This window comes from Phoca vitulina, unplaced genomic scaffold, assembly GCF_004348235.1.
Source record: "Phoca vitulina isolate PV1807 unplaced genomic scaffold, GSC_HSeal_1.0 scaffold49, whole genome shotgun sequence".
In the NCBI taxonomy this organism is placed as follows: domain Eukaryota; kingdom Metazoa; phylum Chordata; class Mammalia; order Carnivora; family Phocidae; genus Phoca; species Phoca vitulina.
Genome location: NW_022589752.1, coordinates 4,298,208 through 4,324,402, shown reverse-complemented (window position 1 = coordinate 4,324,402; position 26,195 = coordinate 4,298,208). Strand labels below are relative to the sequence as shown.

The following is a 26,195-nucleotide window of genomic DNA, read 5'->3' as shown; positions in this document are numbered from 1 at the left end:
TAGACTATAAAACCCAGGAGAGAGAAAACCGCAGGTCTGTGCTCAAGGACTCTGGGGGAAAAGCACATTTTGGAAATTAAAAAAAAAAAAGATCACCCTGTTAAGTTACAATTTGGGACTTTTTCAACATGAAATGAGCATTTTTCTTGCTTATTGCCTGACACGTCCTCTTCTGGGCAGCAGTGTGAAGCCAAGCCAGTCTCTGAGGGTGTTCTGTGTGGGATGAATAGAGAAGCCCGGGGGTCTGAGCAAAGTTAGTCAACCTTGGTGAGTTGTCACAAGTAATGCTCAGGGAGCCGGGCACTAGGGGCAGAGAGGTTCTGCATGAATTCTTCCCACCACCATCCCCCCCTACTTTTTTTTTAACTTATTTACTCATTCTGCCTTCCACAGTAAAATGCCCTCTGAAATTGTGGGAGGAAAAACCCCTTCCCTTAGACTTCTGGATGCTTCCCTTTAACCAGTTTGAGCCGAGATTTGCTCAGCTGTAACCAGCAGCTGGTTCAGCTGCAGACCCACACAGGTTCCCAAGCCGCAGCCGGAGCTGGGGCTACTGGGAAATGTTCTCCAAGTCTCACCAGCTCTGTGACCATGACTCTTCTGGTCAGACAGAGTAGGTGGCTACCTACATGACTGAGTTTGAAGGACTACTGGGCGGGTCCCCCCTCCCCCATCATGCCTCATTTTTCTGGACCTGAAAAGCTTTCTGATCTTTAGCAAAATCCTACTACAAGGAAAAGAATATTTATGGGGATCTCCCTATTTAAGGTTTTAACCCGAGCATTTGAGTTAACAATACTTGAGTTGATTGTCATAGAAGTGGGACAGGGGATGGGAGAGGAGTAGAGTTTGCTGTGGGAGGAGGTGGGCGAGGGGCAGCTGTCTCTTTGGAAGGGTAGAAAGAGCCCAGGAGAGGAGAGACATATAAATCCCAGACATGGAGGTGGTGTTCTTGGTCACTTTATCCAGAACTGTCGAAAGCAATTTTAAAATCTCTTGGTAGGTGAGGGTCACACCAGGATGGTTGCTCTTCCTCTAACTCAAGCTAGGCCAAATGGAATCCAGGTTTTCACTTGTGATTACCTCATCTGGACCCCAAATATGTTGATGATGTCATTCCTCCTGCATTTGCCTGAGTGCATATTCCCAGCCATTGGTTAAATAGCCATGTTCGGTGTCCCTGGGCCTAAGCTTCCGTATATTAAAATACAGTAAGCTCTCTCTCGTTTTAATTGTAATCTAGAAAAAAAAATAATAAAAACTTAAAAATCGACTCTGGTCCAAAAAGGTACCTGAGGGGTCATTGTTTATTTTGTAAGAATACATGAATTCTATCCTGAGTGAAAGAGTAATTAAAAATAATCCACTGAGGGGTGCCTGGGTGGTTCAGTCGGTTAAGCATCTGACTTGATTTTGGCTCAGGTCATGATCTCAGGGTTGAGGGATTAAGCCTGTGTCAGGCTCCATGCTCAGCAGGGAGTCTGCTTGAGATTCTCGCCCTCTGCCTTTGCCCCTCCCCCCCCACTCTTTGTCTCTCTCTAAAATAAATAAATAAATAAATCTTAAAAAATAATCCATTGAGGCTAGTGACAACTTTTTTTTTTTTTAAGATTTTTTATTTATGTATTTGACAGAGAGAGACACAGCGAGAGAGAGAACACAAGCAGGGGGAGTGGGAGAGGGAGAAGCAGTCTCTCCACTGAGCAGGGAGCCCAATGTGGGTCTCAATCATGGGACCCCGGGATCATGACCTGAGCCAGAGGCAGACGTTTAATGACTGAGCCACCCAGGCGCCCCGAGGCTAGTGACAACTTTAATCACATAATTTTCAGACTCTATTTCTTCTGTCTCTGATAATTCACTGTGGCCAGCACACCACGTTCAGGCCTTCCCTGGGTCACCAACAGTCCCTAAAACACGTGCCTAGGAAGATGTAGGGAGACCCTTTGGGAGTGGCTTGCATGAGATGACAGGCATCTTCTCTGCTCAGAAGTGCCACGGCCCCTGTGGGCCTTGAGAGTCATCCTCGTGCTTCCCATAGTCATACCTGGTCAGGCGAAGACAACACAGTGTGCGCTGTTGAGTAAAGGGGGCTGGACAGAAAGTCAGAATCAGCAGAGCACCACACCCAGAGAAAGGTGTAGTCCTAAATCTCCAGGTTCAGAGACCCCGGAACCGCCCACGGACATCTCACTGTTCAGCTCCCTCATCGGGCATTAACCGAGCCACCTCCACAATTCCTGGCAGCAGCAGGTAGGGCCAGACCCCCTCTCCGAAGCCTCTGCCTCCTTCTCCAGCAGGCTTCCGCGTGGAAGGGGCAGGACCAGTACAGGTGCCACAGATGAATCTCCAGGCCTCCGCATCCCCCCTGCGCCAGCCAGAGAGCCTTGTTAAACAGTAAGACTTCATGTCTCAGCTGAAATCTGTGTATTTGGATTATGGCCTTACTATCTGCTTTTTCCCCAAGAATAACAGATGAGTATATGTCCCACATCCCTTTGATTAAAGGATCTTTCTGATGACCTTCCCAAACAAACAACAACAAAAAAAGACTTCCTCTAAGAACCCATGCTTTGGAAGGGATCCGTAAACATATATAACTATGTGCTGGAAAGAAATGAAAGAACGAGGTGTTGTGTCCAAGTTGGCATCCCCATACATTAGTTTCATTATTTTTTGCCTACAATCTGCATTTTAAAAGTAAAATAGCCAATATTGGTCCTGTACTTCATAAAGACTAACTTATAAAAGATGAATCTGTCAAATGAAAAAAAATAATTTATAACTATTATGAATTACAAAGAGAGATAGACTCCATCAAGGGAGGAAGTAGATTTCTGACTGTATGATTTTAATAACTTGCCACAAATTTAAAGATTCGTATGAATGTTCTCGTACCCAACCTGGAGAATGAAGCTCTAGGTGGTATTTACTGACTATGCTCAAAAATAGACCTTTTTATGATTCTTGAATGAGAATCAGTGACCCACAGAGTCAAGCATACCAAAGGTGGTTGATGGTTTGTTTTTAAATAAATGAGGGGTTGTACATGACAACCTAAAATACAGGGGACTGATAATGTACGAAAGCTCAATAAAGTTTCATTTTAAAATGTTGGGGTTAAGCACGCTTCTATCAAACTAAATTCGAAGTGACATGAAAATCAGGAGAAATGCCTCAGCTTCTACTTCTCCCTGAGAGAAGATTTGAGAAAAGATGGCCCCATTTGGGAAACACCCAGCTGTGTAAACCAACAAATAGGGATCCAGCCAGCACATAATTCTGTGCACTGTCTATCATCCGTAAGAGTTGGCGCTATCTTACTTTAAAAGCAGAATTTCTGTTGGCAGCCCCTTTGATAATGTTCCTGGCTTATAAAAAGGGAGTCAAAGAAGGGGATAGCAAAGCAGAGCTATGTTTCTAGTTGGATGTGGGGACAGGAGAGGCAGGACAGGCTATGCAGAACCCAGCTAAGGATGGAAGAAACCAAATGTTTCTTAAGCTCTCTCTGAACCAGTCACTTTGCTAAGTGCTATTTCATTTAACTTTCCCCATGGTACTGTGAGGCAGTTATGTTTTTCTCCACTCTGTAAATGAGGAAGCTAAACATGAAATGGTTTGTCAAAAGTCACACAGCCAGAAAGTGGCTGTCAGATTTCCACCCCTAGGACCTGCAGCCCTAACACTAAGGATAGGAAATCCACCTCAGAGAGTGTATCCTAAGTCATGATTCCATTCTTCTTCCATTCTACAAGCTTTTCTAACTCGAATAAACAGAAAGGACCACTGCATTGTACGGTATCAACTATTTAAATTGCCTCAGAATTCATAAGAAGCAGTCCTTGCATTCAGATTTGAAATGGAATTGGGCCGTCTGTTTTTCTGTATAATTAAATGTAGGATATGATTGAACATGTGGCACTCAAACATGTATTCCTTTCTCTAGGCCAAGCTTTACTGACATTAATAGATATAAATTAAGAATCAGCATTCCAAGTACTTTCTACAAGATTTTTTTCAGCTCCGGCTCTCTCTGGCCCGGGGAGCATTTATAACCTTGACTTCCAGAGTGGGTGCCCTGTACCAAAATAGAGACAGTCACTGGAACAAAGGAGTCAAAATGAACATTAGTTCTCATCTATCCCCAAACTGGAACTTTGAAGCCAACACTCATCTGAGAGATTTTATGTATACCAGTTCATGTGTAGTGTACTTCAAAACACATCCAAACAAGGTGTTTTCAGAGATTATGAAAATTTTATTAACAAAGAAAATCTGCATATGTGCATCCCGTTGAAAAACAACCACCTCAAACATGTAGAAAGCACTTTGTTTTCTATTCACTGTTTCATCAACACCAGAAAAATGCAATCGCAACACCAAAATGCAGACCAATATTTTTGAAGGAGATGATCATTCGAGATAATAAAGTACTAGAAAATCAGAGGAAAAGAATCAAGGTATCCATTTCACAGGCTGAAACACTGAGCCTGCAGCCAAACAAATGTTTCCACTGGGAGTCAATCTATTTGGCAGCAGCTCTTTTTAACACTGTCCTGAAGACCCAGTGTACATCCAGAAACATGACCGAGGTCTTAGAGTACAGTAAAAACCGACAGCCAGCACGACTGACAGAAGTTAATGACGACCTAGCAATAGCTCAGAGGCAGTCACTAGAAAACGGAAAGGTGGGCTTCATGACAGGCTAGGATTGGTTTTTCAGGACAACTTCGAAGTCTGTTCCTGATTAAATAACCGCCCCACCGTTGTCCTCCAGAACCTTCCTTGGATACCCTCTACCCCACCCTTTACTAAAAATCTATAAACATATTCCAGATACAGTGCATGCAAGGAGGGGAAGAACAAGAGTATTTAGAGATTCTGATGTCCCGGCTGTGAATAGAAAACACACATATAATGGGTCCTCCCTGTCAGAACCCCTCCAAAGAGATCATATAGACGTTTAATTCAAAGAGGGGGGCAAAAGTCAGGCCTGTTACTTGACTACAGTTTCTAGGGCCTGGCGTAGCTATATTTTTAGGCTCGGCTCCAAGGAGCTGCCTCCACAAATTTGGACAGAGCGAGGGAGGCACAGATGGTGGTCACGTGAAGGCACAGACCGATCTAGTGGGCTCGGTGACAGCGTCTGTACGTTTAGGCTGCTGTATTCCTCCTATTTCAAGTACTGCCAAGTCCCGGCAGTTTCCCCTCTTTCCAAAGTCTTGATTCATTTCATTCTCCTGAAGGAGGTGGAAGAGGAGGAGGATTGCACAAATCTTACTGTTTTATGGTTTGAAGAGACAGTCACCATCTTGGCTCCTTGTCAGTTTTTAAATGTAACATTTTGCTAAGTGTAAAGCTGTGTATCTGTTCCTTTTCTGTTGCCATTATTGTAACTTCAATATTTGCAAAACACAACCTCAAAATACTTTAAATCCAGGGCAAAGCAGTTTGTTATTCATGCAACACATTTCTTACATGTATCAATACTCAGTGAGTTCACAGCACAGGACTCCTCTCTTGGTTTCTTTCCTGTTTTATTTGTTCCTTCTTTTACTTATGATTATTTTTTTTCCTTCGGAGATTTAATAATGATTTAATTACACAATAGCAAAATCCCCAATTTATATATATGTATGTATGTTTGTATATATATATATGTATGTATATATATACATATATATATACTGATTATTATCAAAGTTATGTCAGTCCTGCCTGGTGGCACTGTTTAGAAAAAGAAAGCACATAAGGTAAAGTTATTCTACCCTTTGAAATACCTTGTGAATCATTTGTAAAGCATCGAGCACCTTGGTGTTGTATAGAATTTTAATTTTTCTAATATAAAACCTGTAGTGTTTGCTATAAAAAGTTGTTGAAGGAAGTCAGGGTGTGCTTCCAGTGGTGCCTGATTCATAGCAATTAGCATTCAATCAGGAGTTTCTCACTCTTTACAGAACAGCTACAATGTTTCAGATTCGCAGCCATTTTCTTCTTTACGTAGGAAACTGTCCAAATCAGAATGGACTCAGTTATTGGTTTTTTTTTTTTTTTAACAGTGCACAGAGTATTTTTCAGGTCGTCATCAGGATGCTTGGTGTTCTCTCGCTATAGTTTTTGTGTGTGATCAAACCTCTGCCCCCAGGGTTTTATCCACTAAGCCCTCCAATGTGAATTCTTGGCCTGAGCTCATGTGCAGGAAGGCCGTTTTTAAAGCGAGTCAATACATAAAAAAGGTTTTCACATCTGTTAATCAGGTGTTTTATCTGGGGAACATAAAAGCTATTTACAATCCTCCAACTTACCGACTTAATGCTTTTCTTTTTACTTGGGTATTTATATTGTGTAGAAACTGACACCACTGTCGCAATCAATGGGATTGTTCGACTATCTTCTAAGGCAAACAAGAAAATGCTTTTCTTTTAGGTTTGAAATTCATGACTAGTGGAGTCTATCAATAGGCAATGTGGAGAGGCAAATTCATCTCCATTATTATCTTGAATCTCTGATTTCAATAGAGCATGCTAGTAGAGAAAGATCTTGATAACATTTATGCTGCATGAATTTGCATTCTGAGCTCCGTCCTTAAGACATGGATATTGTTCAGAACTTGATAATAAGAGAGAGAAGATTCCCATCATAGGGTACTTGTGTTTTTTTCAAAGTTGCGGTAACTTAAAAACAAAACAAAATAAAAACTACTTTCCAAGTCAGCGGGCAGATGCTCAAATCAGGACTTCAAAACAGGAGTTGAAGTCTCTGGGTGGACTGTGCATAGAAGTCAATAATAGGATAACGTATCAGATACACTTTTATGAATGGAACGCATTGGCATTCCCAATCTTCCTCAAAAGTACTTAGCTGCCAAGAGAGATACTTCACAACATATCACAAATGTGCTGTTTGTACAAACATTGCCCATTACAAATGCTCTTGTTTTTGTTTAAATGAGTATTTTTAACCTGAGCTATTAATAAAAAAATTTCCTCTTCTCCCTTGTAAAGCTTGGCTTTCAGAAGAAAGAATCTTTAAGCCTCCTCTCTTGTGAGAGTAATTTCTCTGATGGTGCTATGTAAGAACAGCCAGGGCTCATTAAGTAGGCTTCGGAGCATAATTATAATTAACAATTAGGTAGAAATTAGTTTTAATGATTTGTTTTAGATGATAGAATAGAAGCATAATGTAATTATTTTTGAGCCTTCTACATCATTAAGAATACAACTACCACCAACTTTCAATTATTGAGAAGCAGACAATCATCCAAAGCATTTAGTTAGGGATCCACTTGCAGAGCCAAACTAAGGGGGCTGAGGGGAAAAGGGCCTTGGCCCCAGCCCAGGTGTTTATAATTATTCAGCCTTTGCAAAGTCTCTTCCTTTTCTACTCCGCTCCTTCAAGCTGTTTCATGCCTTGGAGACATCTCTACCAGGGAAAATAGAGAGACTCAACCTGGCTGTTCAGCTCTTCCCCACCCCCTGCCTTTCTCCAAGACTTAGTGGAGATAAGGGGGGGGTGTGGATGGAAAGTTCTGGAAAAATGGCACAATTTAGCAAGTGGGCCTGAAATGCCAATTCACGCTATAAACTGAACTCACAGGAAAGAAGATTGTACAAATGATGAATAAAACGAAGACAGGTTTCCCCCACTTTCCGAAAGTTTGCTTTGTGCCACTTTGCTTTACAAAATAGCCACGTGAGTACCAGTTTTCGCTAACCGAAAGAAATCGGAAGAATTTTCACTTCTACAAAACAACTTCTTCGCTTTACACCATTTCGGTTTATGAAAGTTTGCATGGGTGGGAATGCTCTACTTTCAGAAAGCGGGGGAAATCTATACAAGGAGGAAATTCCAGGCGGCAAGGATAGACGCATGCCTTTCTTTCCCTGTTCCATGTTCCTTTAACGTCCCAAAGTCAATTTGGATCTGATTTTCCCTGTAAAAGGTTTTTAAAAATACTATAGAAACCTGAAGAGATGCTTTTATTTCCTGAAAAATACAAAAATATTCCTTTAGAACAGTAACTATTAGTTATTACTGTCAAAAGTTTCTCTCTCTCTTCCTCTCTTCCTCCTCTTTCTCTTTTTTGACCTCAGCTAGTCAGTGGGCTGATTCCTCTCCCACCTTCGAGCAAGAACGCTAGACCTTTTGCTGCTGGCCTTCGGAAGCCGTGAGGGAGCACACTCTGACACCGACGTAAAAAACCTGGTACCTGTGTTTCCACATCACAAAGCAGGCCAGCAAGCACACAAGGCCGCAGAGCGAGTTAAGAATCATCTGGATGAGTAAGAACAGTTTGAACGTGCCCGTGATGCTGGTACAGTCGGTCACATCCCTGTACACAAAGGTCCGGCTGAGGGGCTCCTCGGAGGGCAGCTTGCAGTGGCAGGCGTTGAGAGCCGACCCGCAGGAAAACTGGGTGAGCTGCGAATAGTGGTGGGCGGCAAAGGCCACGGCCAGCACGCAGACCATCAAGCCCCCAGCACTCAGCAGGAAATACAAGAGCTGCGGGAAAGCAGAAGAGAACCTTGCCAGTTACAAAGAACATTGGATGACTAGCTAATTCATCGAAGCTGTCCTTTCTCTTCTCTCATCAGGAAGGTCCCGAGGGAGGGGCTCTTCTTGCCTCAGAAACGGAGTCCCCAAGACAGAGGAATGGTTCCATGTTGATTGGATAGTGAGCAGTCCTTACGCCCTGATCCTGTGTTTATTTGCCATACAGATGTCGGGTGCTTTTCATACATTGAGCCAACAATGTTAGCTTGATTGTGGGATGTTTGTGGATGTGGATACCAGTTTAAGTGACTCCCAAGCATGAGAACCATCCCTGAAAGGCAGGCTGTGACTGTTTTTGACCTCAGAAACTGCTCATCTGAAGACTGCAGAGACTGGGAAGTAAAGAACACGTTTCTGCAATGTAAACACTGTGTTGGCCAGAGTTGGCAGTGATTGATCAACTGGGTTAATAAAAATGACAGTGTTCAATATAGTGACTGCCAACCTGTGTCCAGGAATGCCAGGATCCACAGTCAGAGGTTGCTGGGAAAAAAAATTATGGTTCCAGAAGATAGACAACTGGATGTCAGCTTCATCACCTACAAGTCCCAACCCAAGTCCACCTATAACCATGTAGTTCCAAGCATAAAAATAAACCCTAAATGGCCCTTCAGCGGCCAAGAGATTCTGAACACTGTTGGCCTACGTGATAGCCTTGTGATGGAAAAGTCAGGTTCAAGATCTAAACTCTGCTGCTGAAGAACCATGGAATCCCTGAACAGGACATTTAGCTCACACCTGAAATGCGTTGATCAAAAATTGTGAGTGCTTGTTGACGCAGTCACAACATAAAGCATTTTATAGAACAAGACATGTTCCTGGGATTGCACTGACCTCCTGGAAACATTTCTCTTCATGGTCCCACCTGCTCAGGGTCTAGATAAGGAACAGAGTCCCTAGCTGTTGGAACTAGTGTACTGAACCCAGTTCTTTGTGTGAGATTTGCATACCACCGTCAAAAGTTTCTTGTAGAGCAGTTCTGGTGAATGTGAACTCTTCAAAGTAAGAGTAGTCCTACTCATGTCCAGGTTCAGATTAAAGTAGCTCTAAAAAGATTATGCACTCCCTCCACTTCCAACGATCTGTCATTTAAAATAAAAACACATATCTAAGATTATAAAACATGGGTACAAAAGTCCTCCAAATGAGTGATTCTCCACACAGTGACAATTTCAAGTGCTTTCAAGTCTTAAATATAGAATACTTAAAAAGGTGTTTTTTTTCTTTCTTGTGTGTGTGCATGTGTGCTGGTGCCCTAATCATGTGTCTAGTTTGCCTGAAGCTTGACTGAGGGCACAGGAGGAAGGTGGAACTCACTGGCTAAACCATCTTGTCTTAGCATGTCTGCACAACCAGGAGTGCCTAGCTTCTCTGGATCGTCCCATCAAAGACATCATAAACACACACACTATTCTTCCTCTTCAAATCACTTGAAGAATTGTCAGTTGGAACCCACCTGTTTAATCTGCAAAACAGTTTATTGCAATGTCTTCTATCTCAGGGACACAACAAGGAGAACTTCTATTTAACACGTTTAGTCTCCCTTGGAGGAAGGGAAGCAGATAAATCCAAATGGGCACCGTTAAAAATTTAAAAAGGAAAGATTCAATGTGTTATATTGAATATATCCCCTCCCTAAATTTTCAGTGGCCGTATTTTCTGCAAACACTATAGTGCTCAGGCTAAAGAGTATGAGTTTATTTTTGTGGGAACATTGGGGCAGAATATTTGAAATATTCTGGGTGGTTCTGAAATCTTTGGGCCTGACGATCGACTTCAAACTCCTGACACTAAGAGCCAGGTTAAAGTGTGCCCATCAGAGCTGTGTTTCCAGTGCAGGCAGCATGGAACTGGGAACTATTTGCTTTGGGGATGTGGATACATTGGTGCCTTTACCAGCAGGGAAGGCCCAAATTAAAGGGATAATTTCCCACCCGAGAGTCATCTGCTTAGTAGAATGCCCCCAATTGGAGTTTTGTCTGCACATTTTATTGCCATCAATGGATGGAACTGAGGAGGTCTTGCAATAACACTCCTACCTCCAACACACACATACATCCTTAGCAGATTTCTTTAACATTCATTGGGACAATATCTTGAAGCAATGAAAATAATCCCTCATTCTCAGTCTGCAAATAACTCGAATGGTTGCAAAAAATATTATTCTCTCATAATCACAGAAATCCATTTGCTGAAATGAGAATTTTGCCTATTTTTAAAAGATCACCTTTTGGCTTAGATATGAACAGATTTGCCTGAGACATTTAACAAGTGTACAGCAGATTGATGGTTAGGGGCATAAACTGGGGAGCCAGACTGTCCGCAGTGGAATCCTGATTCTTCCCTTCTTAGCTACGGACCTAGGGCAAACTAATCAATCCCGTGTGTACCTGTATTTCTTCGCCTTTAAGCTTGGAATGATGATCATAATAGCGCCTACGGTCATAGGATTATTATAAGCATCAAAAGAGTTGATAACGGTAAAAGGCTTAGAGCTGTGTCTAGTACATAGTAGCACTACTTAAGTATTTGTGAAATCAATAAGCAAATTACTAGAGATGGAAAGAGCTGCCAATTCTCAAGACTCTTAGGATATCAACTCTACTGGCTTTGTCTTATTCTCTGTCACATGGGAGTAACAGCACATACTTGGCTTGTAGAAAGGATGTAAACATTTACACAAACACTGGGCTTGCTCAATCTTAATTGAGCATCTTAAAGATGCTAGAAGCCAGCGAGCGCACAAACAAAAGCCATGCCCCTCTGCCCCTTTGAATATGAATGCATTTTCATGGGGGCGTATCTCACACACTGTGATTCTGCATCTCCCACCCCGTGAAAACATCAGGCCGAGTAAACGGGTGTGAGCCACAGAATCAAATTTCTTATCCATTTTAAGACATAAATACATATTCGATCCCCGCTCCCCCCCAAGCCTGTGGGCTACTTCGGCAGCGCTGTAGCATTTTTCCTTCACGGCTTTTAATTCATCTGACAGCAACAAGCTTCTGGGTGAGAATCTGTCATTTAAAGTCGAGTGGCTTGTTTTACCTACACGGCACGAATAAACTATCAATGAAAGTGTTTACGATGACCTTGGGAATGCGAGCAAATATATCTTGATGGAAGCGGGGCCCGGGACGCATCTGTCTTGCCCGCGTCAGCCCGCGCGCCGGGCGCTCGGCCGCGGGCGGGCGGACAGGGGGGGCGCCGAGGCCCCCCGCGCTTATGTAACAGCGGCGCCCGGGCGGGCTCCGCTCGCTCGCGGCCTCTAATTGGTACCCGGCTGCAGCCTCAACGCTCGGCGGCTTGGGGAGGAGGGCGGTTCGGCTTCGATTTAATTACCTTCCCCGGTGGCAGGCGCGGGGAGGCCCCTGCAGCAGCAGCGGCAGCCCGGGGGCCTCGTGTCCGTGGGCGCAGGCGACCGCGCCTTAAATGCCCTCGCGGGGAACGCGCCCGGGAGTGCTGCCAAGCACATGAACCGGACACGTTTCTGAAAATCAGCCAGGTGAGCCCCGAGAAGACAGGGCCACGAGGAAAGGCAGGAGGCCCAATCCCGGGCCCAAGGGGCCCGCCCGGGCCGCGCGGGGGGGGGCGGGGGGGGGGGGGGGGAGGAGGAACGCGCCGGTGGCGTCCCAGGGCCCGCCCGAGCGCGGCCAGGGAGGACCGAAGTCGCCTGAGGGGGAAAGCCAAGTCCCATGGCCATTGTCTCTAAGAAGAAGGGAGAGGGGCGCGCGCGCGTGCGTGCTCAGGCTGCAGACAGCCGCGGTGACCCCCCCGGAGTGACTGCCCTGGCCGTCTGGGTCTACAACAGGAGCGGGAAAAAAAATCTCCAACAAAGCTTAGGCCTGGGTATCAATACGCAGGCACTCAACTGCGGTTACGCTAGTGAGAAACATCTCAGGAAGATGCATTTCGTGCCTTCCCTCCCCCCGCCCCCCAAATGGTGTGGAGGCACAAGGAAAGTCGGCTGTAACTTGTGCCTTTGGAAACCCTGGAGACTGACTGAAGCTCATTTTAGACCTGAAGATAATATAGCGGGCGCCTTAGAGAGCTGACAGCAAGCACCACTAAAGGTCACATTCAGGAGAGGAGAAAAGTGCCTCCGTATTTGTCAGTGTCTGTCACAGGTGGGGGGGGGAGGTAGCTAATGAGATCTTCCTAGTGGGGAATTCTCAACCTGGCTGACATTGGCACTGACTTTTTAAATTTTATTTTATTTTTGTCCTTGCTCCTTATTTTAAGTGCAGGTGTTGAGATGGCTTTGGGGGTCTCTGTGAAGCTGATGCTGGTGCTTCTGCTGGGTCATCTGGAGGGGAAATGGGGGCATTTCACATAAGCTGATGAACCTAGCAGAGAGCACTTTCTTACCCTAGTGAAAGAGGTTCCTGTAATTTAACAGGGCATTTCTTACTAGGCTTTCTGGCTTTTTTTTTTTTTTTTAAGTCATCACTAGCCTTGCTGTGTTTAGTCAGACCTCTACAAAAAAAGTAAACATGGACTGATGCCTGCTCTATCTGGCCTTCTTTTAAGGAACACCCTCAGAAAAAGTAAAAATTCCAAATGCAGGCATATCCATGAAATTATATCAATTTTTTAAAATAGAATCCCTTATTTTTTTAATTAGAAAAGTTATATCTATTGGAGAACATTTCAAAATTAGAGAAAAAGACTACAAACTGCAGTTGTCTTCCCACCACTCACAGATAACTATTTTTTTCTATGCAGAGAGCTATTTTTTTTATTTCTGTAGGCTCACACCATATATTTTGTGTAGCCAGCTTTTGATAATAATGTGAACATTTTTATTCCATTAATTACACTTTTACAACCTGATTGAAATATCATACATATAAGCATTTTGCTGTTTTATGTCAACTGCTTCAATTATACTAGAATACAAAATATCTTTTCTGCAACTTCCTAATTTCTAAATAAGAGCTGACTTACTCTTATGCACTATGCTTTCTTGTTTGAACAAAGTATCCAGTTGTTATGTGTTTTGTTACAAAAGAAAAGTAAACAGTGTGAATGGACCAAAAAAAAAAAAAAAAACCCTCAATAAACTAACATTACAGAAAACGTTTTGTTCTGGGCTACAAGTAGTTGAAAGAAAATGTAGGAATTTGATTTCTACTAGCTCTGATTGCTGAGTTGGGTGTTTATCTCCCTAAACTCTAAAAGGGTGTGTCTGTTTCCCTCTGGAGCAGATTCTACTGTGCAGTGAAAATGCTGTGTACTTGAAATGGTTCCAACCAAATGCACCATCTTTAATGGAGGAAAAAAAGATACATGCATTGGGAAAGACACACACACTTGTTAAACCATGCATATCCCTTCCCTCCCCCCCCCTTTACCCTCAGACTCTTGGCACAGATCATCTGGATGCACCCAATGTACTTTTTCTGTCTCAGTGATCCCACCTACAGGAGGAAATACACTTAGACCGCCTCCTTATTAAAATATTCTAAAACCCCCCAAGATATGGAAGTGGACACTAACAGAGACACCTTTTCCCTGGCCAAGTGTTTTGTTGAACTGATGAATTTTCAATATTCCTTGTAAGGACACTGAAGGACAGATTTCATATGCTCTGTGCCAACCTAGTGCATGGAAATTCAGACTTTAAAAAAAATCAGCATTACCTTTGGGGTCTGGATGAATGCCCTCCTAAAACATTTTTTTGGCCTGCGTAAAAATGCAATTTCTAGAATAATCTGATATGCAACCCCTTAAAAAGCATTCTTTTATTTTGTACTTGTGGGTTTTTTTTTCTATGTGATGATAAAAGAGAAAGAAAAATGACAACTTACTTTCATAGCAAACTGGATACATGTCCGTTCGTCAACTTGATATGAGACACAAAGCATAAACAAACCAAGATAGGCCACTAAGCAGACCTGCAAGGAAGGACATGGACGAAAAGGGTGTTATCAGGGCCAGTCGTGCATCCTAATGACATCAATCTCAGCGTCTTTCACCAGTAAAAGCCTTGTTATCGAGGCGCTCATTTCATTTACTTATCTGTATGTGTTATTTCTTTCTTGGCTTGAGGAACAGAGTTTTTAAAATAGTAAAATCAATTTCTTTCAATTGAGCCAGTATTTATTAAGTCCTTTTGATGTGCCAGGTGCTGTATGAGGTCCTTTAGAATACAAAATGATGAATAAAATTTCCTCAACCTCAGCAAGTGTAGAGTCCAGTCGAGGCCAAGATAAGTGCCCGTACTATTCTAAGACAGGGCATTATATATTGAATGCTATTCAGAGAAGTACAAAAAGGGGAAAAAATAACATTGAGTTGGGCAATTTAAAAAGACTTCACTAAAGAGGCAGATTTGAAATGGTCCTTGAAAGGGATGATGATAATAATGATAATGATTGTGAACGTTTACCGACGACTGACTTTGTGCTGGCGATCTTCTAAGGGCTTTGTATGGATTTCCTCGTGCAATCATCACAAAACCCTAGGAAGTAGGTGCTGTTATGATCCTCATATTATAAATGAGGAAACAGAAGCACAAAGCTAGTAAATAATGAAACCAGCACTCAAAAGAGGTAGTTGGGGTGAACAGCACAAGCAATTGCACAGAGGTAGGCTGGTGGCGGGGAGAGTAGCAAATATATACCTGTAGTTGAAATAACAAAATATAGAACAGAACAGTCAGTTAAAAATCTAGGGATATAGGATTGATTTAGGAAGTAATGGGACTCCCTTGAAATTTTTTGACCAAATGACATGATTCAAGACATGTTTCAGGAAGATGAGCAGTGGTGTTGGGTAGGTTGGCGGTGAGAACGCCGGGATATCATTTTACTAATCTAAGCAAAATTACTATATCGGGGGGCCAGAGCTGAGATGATGCATGCCAAGTCAGAGAAAGAGGCAGAGAGGAAAGGTATAGTCCAGCAGAATCTGCACATCGCGGCTTCGGCATGACTGACAGGAAGACACTGGCCAGGGAGAGAAAGGAGGTGATCCCCCCCGTGTTTGAGTGTCCACAAAGGGAAGAAGGGGGCCGGGAGGAGGAGGAATGACAACTTTGAGAGAAAAGATACTAAACTGCTTTGTCAAACCAGATTTTTTTTTTTTTTTTTAGTGCACTGTGATTTAGTTTCTAATCAAAATGTATTTATTCACACTTAATTTTGGAAAGGTTAAAATGTTGCTAAGTTCTACTTTAGGATAGAAACCAAAAGCAACAGAATTGCATTTTCTAATAAGCCCAAGTTTCCTAGAGACAGATGTTGGAAGGGTGGCTGAGTATCACCTGGCAAGTCATTAAATGACTGGTTTGGTGATCATTTCCACCCCTAGGGCTAGCTTTACACCACAGGGTGGGAGAGCTGTTTACTTACAATGCCAACATAGCATTTTAAGGTAATGCTTCTATCCTATTCTCCCCTGGACATAATCAATAAGTTGCTTCTGCCCTCATAGGTTCCCAAGTCGAGAGTTGTTCAGGTTTCTACTGGGCCGTGAAGCCAAAAGCCAAGCCTGCTTTTAGTACAGGCTTTTCCATCATTAGGACTGGCTGATAACTTAATAGTAACATTCCCAGGGGAGAGATGCAGCATTTAAATACATGAGCATGGCACAGGTTGGAGAGAGCTGGGTGGAAAACAAAGTAGGTAGGACCCAGGGAGGCAGCTTTTTGGCAAAGCACTGGCAGATGCAGAAGTAATGATCTTGAAGTTACGTGTAGAGCCCACAACATGGCTGACATTCCCAGGTCAGGGATGGATTTCTTTCTCAAAATTCATTTTTAAAAATTATCTAATTGAGGTATAAGTTTGATCAGGACTGTAGGGGCTTACTATGTATTCTCACATTACAAATTTACAGAACTGAAACAATGGAAGAAAGACTTTTTTTTTTTTTTTTTTTTTTTTTTTCTTATTGGCAACAAAACAGATGGAGGCTTCTCCATCTTGCTTTTATGTGGATCGTTAAATCCCTAAGCACATGCCTGTACACCCCTGTTCACATCTGTCTGCAAGTACCCAGGGTCCAGCTCTCTCCCATAAAACTGTCTTTGTCTCTAGAGGCTGTTGTGAAGTGGGCACCTGCCAAGACTGTCCTCTTTGTCTTCATGAGAGACACATTCCCATAATCAAGCCTAAATGACCCACATCTTAAAATCTGACTCTGTGCCTTGCTTGAACAAATTTTCCCACTTTAGTAGTATCTACTTCTTTGTAGCCTTAATTTAGGCCAGTTTCCAGAAAGAAGGTGCACAGGAACATATGACCTCATTCTAGGGCATTTCTCTTAGTCAACTGACAGAACTGTTTTGAGAACATACACTAGCCAGACCTTGTGCATGGCTCTGGGAATTGAGAGGTGAAAAGAAAAAGCCTCAGCCTTCCAAGAGCTCTCTCCCAGTGCAGTGGGGAAAGAGAGGACAATGAAGTTAGAATACCATGTAAGTACTAAGACCTCGTCTGCCATCATACCCAGGAGCGGTGATCAACCCAAAGGCAACTTGGGGACACTTCCTGAAGGGAGATGGACTTTGAAGGATAAGCAGAAATTAGTTAGGAGAGGAATGTGAGGAAGAATAGAGAAAGTACTAGTAGGTACAAAAGCATGGAGAGATGCAGAGTAAACATTCGAGGACTCCCATAGCCCCAATGCAGAAGATTAGAGAAGAAACAGTGAAAGATGTGTTTATAGAGATGGACAGGAGGTAGGTCACAAATGACTTTTGTTTCCATCTGGGGCATTCAGCGCAGTGGAATGGTACAATCTACATGGCCTTTTAGAATGGTCCTTCTGGCCGTGAAGAATGGATTGGGAAAGGAAGACCAGCTGAGAGGCCCTGGTGCATCTGTGGAGAAATGGTGAGTGCCTGAGCTCAGCTAGCAGTGGGGAGAGAGAGTGGGTGTGTTGAAGCGACAGGAGGGAAACAGAATCCTTAGGCTCTGAAAACCACCAGAGGTGAAGCCTGCAGGGGCGGGAGGGGCCGGGAAGGTGCTCAGCGACCTGACTTGAGCTGCCAGGTGGACGGTGCTGACATTTAGGGAGACACAAGAGGAAGAGCAGAATGGGAGTGGAAAGGGATGCTGCCCACAGGGATTCAAAGCTCAGCCACATGGCCCTAGAGCTCAGGAAGAAGGTCTGAGCTGAGAGAAGCACTTGTTAGCCATCAACATACATGAAGTCATTGAAACCATCAGAAATGCTAGATCATCCAGAGAGTCTAGTGAAAACAGAAAAGAGCCAAGGAAGTTGCCCAGTTATGAAAAACTTTTGACTCTTTTGAATGGAAGGCATCTCAAACATACTTATAATTTTGGTGGTACATCATAACATGTCTAAATATTATGAAACTGTCCTTTTGGATTTTGGGATTTCACTTTTAGGTCCTTGTAGAGGGTCTTTGCTATAAAGCCTGAATACATTCAACACACTTTCATTTCTTAGCCTTCTGCTAGGGCTTGGGAGGCTCCAGGAGGGGTGAACTTCTTTTTCTCACCTACAGATCCACATGTTAGAACAATACTTCTTTATCAGACAGTTTATTGGTGTTTAGCACCTTTTAGAAGAGTAGTATTTATTGAAACTTAAAACTGAACGTTTTATGGCCATGGGGAGGAATCCAGATTTCTCACGCCAGACGAAGGGTCTCGTTTCCTGAGCTGGCAGGCCACGGATGCCCCAGGAAGACAGGGTGTTCTGACTTCCCAGGCAGGGAGGAGGAGCTCATGTTAATGAGCAGTGAGACCCGCCAGGTCTATCTGGAACAACATTCCTGGATTCTGGGCCAGAGCTTCCATTAGATTTGGTGAGGTGAGGCCCATGGAACAGGAAAAAAAAAAACAAAAAAACAGTTATGTAAGGTTTTCAAGAAGGCCGTCGTTGGACCAGACACCCAGGCCTGGGGTGAACAGGTGGCATCACTGAGCACAAAGCCAAACAAGAACGGGGTGGCACTGGGGTAAAGGACATGTGGGCTTTAAGAGCCTGGGAAGATTTAGTCCATGTACAGACAGATAACAGATTGGAATGATTTTCTTTTTAATGGGAAAAAAGATGACTACTATCATCTTCAATCAATTTTTAGATGCATGTTTCTACAGTTTGTTTAGCATCAAAAGAAAACCCAAGTCCTACATTCCATTTTCTGTCTAAAGATATTCTTTATCTGCTCAGAGTGAAGGCTTCACTCTTTCTTGTGAGTTAGAAAGTTAGACAGGGCTGAAATGTTCCCTGAGTGTTAGATCCATTTCTAGATGTAGGAGTCTTGAGTCTTGTCACACATTGTCTTTGTTTTCATCAGTAGGCCTATTGTGCCTGCAGTGAGGCTTTTTAAGGGCTGGCATTATGCATAAAAGGTGAATGCCGGACCAGTGTCTGGGAGATTTACCTACATATTATTTTTTTCCTTTTCATTCTGGCATAGCTAGAAGATACCAGCGTAAAACATTTTGTGAAAATATGAATTACTGATATTTACTTCTCTCCATGTCGTCCGGATTTATATTCTGGTCTTGCGACATTCACACAACCTCCAATTTATTTGTTTTCTTCTTTTTGTTGTCGACAGAGCTGCTTGACAGGGGTACCTGGGGGATACAACCTTCCCCTGTCAAATGCCTTTCAAAGTCTCTCTCCTCCTTCCACCCCAGCCCTTTCATCTGTGTACCTGAAACGTGACTCTATTTCTGTAAGTTAATCAACTTTCACCTTTATATTCAGTCAATATAGTAACAAGATGAACTCTCTTCTCCTGTTTGAACAGAGAATTGATCAACGAGAGATATAGCAGAACTGTAAGTCTTCCTCTGGATGTTTCTTAAGAGAATGTCTGGATTTTCATCTATTAAATAGGATTTAAGGGAGACTATTACAAATCTTTTTCAACAAATGATCAACATGGCGATCTGTCGACCCGAATGCAGTCTCACTTGGGAGAATTGTTGATTAACACATAGTGTATCAGAGATTTAAATAATATATAAAAGAACATTTCATGAGGATCTACTAAGGAATGTTTATTGGATCGAGATTTCAGAAGGACGGGAGAGAATATTTTAGCATCACTTAAGCATTTTTACCAGATTCTCATTGCCACGGCCTTATGGTAAGACAAAGTTGAAGCCAGTGGTTCAGAAGGACTTGGTAAAAACTGGCCCCATCCCCAGAATTTCTGATCCAATTGGTCTGGGGTGGAGACCAAAAATTTGCATTTTTAACAAATTACTGGGTAACATTGCTAGTCCTAAAACAACACTTTGAGAACCACTAGTCTAAGCTAAAAACATAGTCTTCTACATGTTGACACCTGGTATGAGGTTTATCTGAAAGATTGGGATCTGGAGTGATGCACTGACAAGCGGAGTTTCCTATAAAAGACTTGTTTATTATAACTAATAATGAGATATAATAACAATAATTTCCTCATAAAGAAATTTAGTCTTTCCTACTGTAGGAACCCTTAAAACTGGAGGGAAAAATCCTTCATTGCTATCAACGTGAAGTCACTGAACTCGGTGTTGGGAAGAGATGTGCACAGTCTGCTCTCTCAAGCCCGGAGCACATCCTGGCACCTCTACCCCATTCTCTGCCTCCTTTGAGTCCCTGCTCTTACAGAAGCATCTGGTAACCAAGTGAGATTAGTTTGCAACAAAAGAGGAAAGTTTGGCACATTACTCTTTCCTAGTTCTTTGGAATCCCTGAAACCAGCCTGCAGAATCAAATATAAAGATGCAAGGGAAAGACCCAGAGACAAATCCTAATATTCATCTCCTAATTTGTGGAAATGGAGTAAGAACTGGTACAATGCAATCTTTCAGATCTTGCTATTAACGGTCACCCTGATATCAGTATTACTTCCCACTGAGTTTAGCTCAACAACCTTTACTGAGGTAGATACTGGGACGAGAAAGAAGAATGAGATACCCTCTTTGCCCTTTGGAAATTCACAGTTTAATCCCTACTTTGCTGAAGAACTGAGGCATAGGAAAATTAATTGCTGTGGGTAATGACCAAGAGGGAGTATGAGGAGTCAACAGCAGCTCATACAAATCCTTCCTTACTATTCACTCATCAAAACCCCTCATCCTTCCTAAGTGTAAGGGACATTGAATCAATTGTGTTTTTTTTTTTTTTCCTCCTGTGTATTTTTTATTTTTTTAATAAGTTTTTTTATTTATTCATTTGAGACACAGAGATACAGAAAGAGAGAGAGCATGAGCAGGGGGAGAGGCAGAGGGAGAGGGAGAAGCAGGCTCCCCGCTGAGCCAGGAGCCCGATGCGGGGCTCGATCCCAGGACCCTGGGATCATGACCTGAGCCGAAGGCAGACGCTTAACCATCTGAGCCACCAAGGCGCCCCTGTGTATTATTTTTGAAGACAATAAAGTTTTTGGTGTTAAATGGGACTTAAGTATGGTAGAATTATGAGGTTATTCCCGCCCCATAGTTATTATTATTAGTTATTATTTAAATTACAGTTTTGGGTAAAGCACGATAAAAGGACTCAAAAATACTCCTCCTAATCAGATGCGGTAAGAAAGGTGAAAATAACTCTCAAAAGCATGAAACATTAATTAACAGTTTGTTCAACAATGGTAACTGTTATTTAGTTTTGTTAAAATCAAGTAGGAAACTATAAGTATAATTAAATGCCACATGGGGGGAAACTGTAGGCTAGGGTTGATGCTTGACTCTATTATTTTTCTCCTAAATGATCTTGGACAAAGTTATTTAATTCTTCTTAGCCTCAGTTTCCCCATCTATAAAATAGAGACAATAATGCCTTCTTTTGGTGGTTAATTCAAAGAGTAAAGATAAGGTAAATAAGGTACCTACAATAATGCCTAAGAAATAACTGGTAGTAATTATAATAATAATTATTATTGCAAGTCACTTATACGTTTATTAGAGTAGACCAAATTTAGAGCATATTTAAGGGCTCACAAATGTATTACCAAAAAATAAATTAATTAATTAAATAAAATTGATAACACGTGTACTGTCTTGGTTACAAATACCATGCAGTCTACTTTGTATTAGTGGATACCAGTGGATATTTGCCATGATCTTTATATTTACACAAGAAAAACTAATTATCAAGTCTAGATGTTTAGACATCTTAAGGCCAACTTTCAGCACTTTTATGTGCCAGACATTACAATTAAGCACTCTAGGTAAATTATCCCATTGGGTCTTCATGAAAATCCTATGAAGTAGTCACTGTTATTAGCCCCATTTCATAGATGAGGAAACTAAGCCTCAGAAGGGTTTTATGCTCAAAGTCACAGAGCAAATACAGAGCTGAGGGCTGCACCAAGAGTCCAGAGCCTGGCTCTCAACCATCACACAGCTTGGCCGCCCCCATGGAGGAATCTGGACAGCACTGGGAGTGAAATGGGAACTGCAGAAATGTGGAGAACATTTCAGCATCTGCTCCTCTCCTGTGGGCTGAAAGGCACCAAACACCATTCCTGAGGCACCGTGTGCAAAACAGTCTTTCAGATGCAAATGACTGGCCAGGCTTGGGGAAGGTGATGTAGTCTTTAAGACTCCACCTCTTCATGTGTAACAGAAAATAATTCTTTATAATTTGTGTTAAGGATCATAAATAACGCGCCTGCAATTGTAGTAGGTTTTATTTTTTTTTCCCATCTCATATGACCTCAAACTGTGCCAGTATAACTTACGCTTAAATTTGAGCTGAAATGATTAATACATATAAATGTAGCCCTCTAACCCATCTTAGAAATAAGCTCATTCTGTCCCTTCAACAAATATTCATTTTGTACCTACCACATGCCAGGTACTCTTTGAGGGTCTGGAGATACCTCAGTAAAGAGAAGAGACAAAAATGACTGCCTTGATAGAGCCAATGTTTTAAAGTGGACAGGCTGGGGCGCCTGGATGGCTCAGTCATTAGGCGTCTGTCTTCGGCTCAGGTCATGGTCCCAGGGTCCTGGGATCCAGCCCCACATCGGGCTCCCTGCTCCGCGGGAAGCCTAATTCTCCCTCTCCCACTCCTCCTGCTTGTGTTCCCTCTCCAGCTGTCTCTCTCTCTCTGTCAAATAAATGAATAAAATCTTAAAAAAATAAAAATAAAAAAATAAAGTGGACAGGCAGACCATAAACAAATTGGTTGACATAGATACATGTTGGTTGTTGGGAAGAGCCATGGAGGACATAGGACTTTACATCATTGCTTCTTTTTCCCACAAACATGACATATAGTAATTAGCAAGATACAAACAATAAATCCTCAAGGTGCTATGTTCCTCCCTTAAACACTGAGCTGGTAATGCCCACCACACCTTTAAAAAGATGGTGGACTCACAGTTGTTTCTTATGAGAGCCTCGTTCTTTCTGTTATTCAACAACACGTACGCACTGTAAGTTACCTAAGATCTAACAGGCTCCATTAAAGATAACATACACACGCCCCCAGAAAAGGGGCAACAGAGGGTAACTATATAAAGTTTTATGGCAAAGTGGGTCACATGCCTAAAGATAGAGATGGAGGCAACATATCTTAGCTCTGGATCTGACAGACTTGGGTTCAAAACCCACGTCCACCACATTCTAGCTTTTTGTCTGGGACAAGTTAACCTCTTCAAGCCTCAGTTCCAGCATCTGTGAGATGACCAACAATGCCTACTTTGAGAATGGCTCTAAGGCCTACAGGAGACGGTATGTGTAAAGGATGTCATACAGGACCCAGCACATATGTCAAACGAATAAATGAATCCATTCATTTTGTGACTTGGGCTACTTTTGCTTTCATAGCAAGGGCCCACTTCTCAAAAATCTTCCCAGTATTGTTGACATAAATAGTTTGCAAACACCTAAGAGTTATACAATTCTTTTTCTGCCTTTTTTCCTTTTTGCTTCAAACCTATTTATCCTCTAATACCCAGGAAATGTCAACCTTGGTAACCATGCGAGTTGTATATGTTTCTCTGATGACACTATTATGGTTTTACAAAGACAAGTATTTAATTTCCGGAAAAAAAAAATGCTGTTCAGCTAAAAATATTTTCTGTCCTAAGCAGATCCAAGATTAATATTACTTTTTTTTTTTTAAGTAGAACTGTTTTAGCCAAACGTAGTACACGGATATTAATGGGAAATTCCAAAAGCGATAGGCATATAAATATAAAGATTCAAAATCAACAGGAGAGCTTATGACAGAATTGAATGTCAAGATGCAAGACAAAAGTGTAGCTGTCTCGGGCGCCTGGGTGGCTCAGTTGGTTAAGCGACTGCCTTCGGCTCAGGTCATGATCCTGGAGTCCCTGGATCGAGTCCCACATCGGGCTCCCTGCTCGGCAGGGAATCTGCTTCTCCCTCTGACCCTCCCCCTCTCATGTGCTCTCTCTCATTCTCTCTCTCTCAAATAAATAAATAAAATCTTTAAAAAAAAAAAAGTGTAGCTGTCTCTAAACACTACGAATATTAATGTACAGGCATTAAAGCCCAGATCATTCATTACAAATTTGGAAAAAAAAAAAAAAAACTGTAAAGCAAAGTAGTAGCTTCTTTTCCACTATAAACAAAACTATAGCTAGCAACAACCTCTTATGTCTAGCAACTTTTGCCAAAGAGAGTTTTATTTGGCTTATGAAATTATCAGGAAGAGATTCAGAGCCTTTTCATTTGTCTTAGGAATCTACAACCCCAGAGCTTCACTGTTTTAGTCTTTTTACTTTTGTTTTTTCCTTAGAGTAAAAATTGCCAATGGACAGCTTTGGTGCAGAAAAATTCTCTTCATTCAAGAACTAAATTCCACTTGGCCTGGGAAGAGTTGGGGTTAGAGCACACATCTTCATCTATACATTTCCCCAGCCTCCTATGGGGGCTGGGGGTACAATTTGTAATATTTGTTTTGCAAAGACAAGCCAGGAGATTATTTTTAAAAGAAGCTGGTAGAGATCCGGGTCAAAATCTCTCCGTGAAAAGGCAATTCTGGATAAGCAATTCTATCACAGAAAATTATTTCTTTTCAGAGTCTAAAGAGAAATGACACTTGCTCGGTCATACCTGAGTTTAGACCATCTATAATGTCCTCTCAGTCTTTTTCTCCCCTTTATTATTATGATTGTCCTTTTGACTGAGGAGCTGATACCTGACAGGTCCATGTCTGAATTACTGTAAATGTACAGACTTTTCAAATGTGGTATGCAAAATAAATAATGTAATGTGGTAATGAATTAAGTTGAAAAACAAAGCAGGCCTATCATCACCTAGAACTTGGCTCTATCTAGATTTCTTTGGAAAATACACTGTAAACACAAGATTTCTAAGAAGTAATGAGGCAATTCTAAGGAAATCATTGCTCATGTAATCATCAACAATGAGATAGAGTCACCTGTTCTGTTGAAATCAAAGCTCTGATTAGTTGGTAAAGAAGTAGGGAGTATTGAGGCGCCTGGGTGGCTCAGTCAGTCGTGTCCGACTCTTGATTTTGGCTCAGGTCATGATCTCAGGGTTGTGGGGTCGTGGGGTCAAGCCCCGCCTGAAGCCCACCTCAGGCTCTGCACTCAGTGGGGTGTCTGCTGGAGATTCTCTCTCTCCCTCTGCCACCTCCCACTGTGTGCTCTCTCTCTCTTAAATAAATAAATAAATAAATAAATAAATAAATAAATAAATCTTTATTGGGAAAAAAAAAAAGGAGTAGGGAGTATTAATGAGCACTTACATACCAGGCTGAAATCTTTTCCCATGGTAGCATACATCCTTTCTAATTCAAAGTGTTGGCTTTTATCATGATTTCAAACTACCCGATAACCAGAAATATATAAAATATATTTACATGTATTACATATCTTTCTATTTCTTTGTATTACATATATTTTTAATTTTAACTTTCTTAGCCAACATGGCATTGTAATTTCATCACTGTCTGGTTCAGCCAGATCTGTTGTACCAGCACAGAGTGGGAAGGAAATGTGCTTGTCAAGTGACTGCCTTATTTCTCAGCACACATTGTGCTTTGCAGATGTTCACTTGTATCTCATTTGTTGTTTTATAAGATAATAGAAAACTACCCTGATAGAACTGTTAAAAAGGAGTTGGAATCTGTGACCAGCAGCTGGATGAAGGGAGCCTGAATCCCCCAAATCCTATGGATATAGTGTGCTTTTCTTGATGTCCCTGCCAAAGTAAGGCTGGAAAGCTAGGGAGATCTTTGAGAGATGTGCCAGCACGAAGTTGCTACAATTCGTAAGTTCCAAAAACCTTGCCTAAAGATTATTGCAAATAGCTCATTTTAAACCAATCAATCTCACAACTGAGCATTGTATCAACTCAGAAAACAGAAGAAAAATCCAACAACTATCCTAACACATGACTTATCATGGAGACATTCAAGTAGAATCCTTTTGGTTTGGGTCTTATTTTAATATTATAACAGATTTTTGTGTCTATGTTAAGATTCATATTTGATAGTAACTACTGGGAATTTTTTCAATTACATCCTCAAAAAACTGAATGAACACAAACAACAGAATTGTGAAGCAATAAAGTTGGTTGTGGATGAAAATTGAGCTTAGGACATGAATTGTGTCTTTCACCTAAAATGTCCTTTTACTTTTTTATCCTCCTGATACAGTACCCCCCCCTTCAACTACTTTGAATCCAGCATTATTCATTCTTCAAACCCTGCTCAAG

At 41.9% G+C, this 26,195-nt stretch overlaps 1 protein-coding gene across 5 annotated transcripts in view; it reads right to left on the bottom strand.

Annotated features, from left to right (window-relative positions):
- Window positions 1–4,180: 4,180 nt before the first annotated feature.
- Window positions 4,181–26,195, bottom strand: part of SSPN (sarcospan) — a 115,321-nt gene continuing 93,306 nt past the window's right edge. For all 5 annotated transcript variants that reach the window (XM_032432694.1, XM_032432692.1, XM_032432693.1 and 2 more), the window contains 2 exons: window positions 14,367–14,453; window positions 4,181–8,502 (listed from right to left, as the gene is read on the bottom strand). In XM_032432694.1, the coding sequence (XP_032288585.1) occupies window positions 8,137–8,502; window positions 14,367–14,423 (423 nt within the window). In that variant the 5' untranslated portion in view covers window positions 14,424–14,453 and the 3' untranslated portion in view covers window positions 4,181–8,136. The remainder of the gene's footprint in view (window positions 8,503–14,366; window positions 14,454–26,195) is intronic.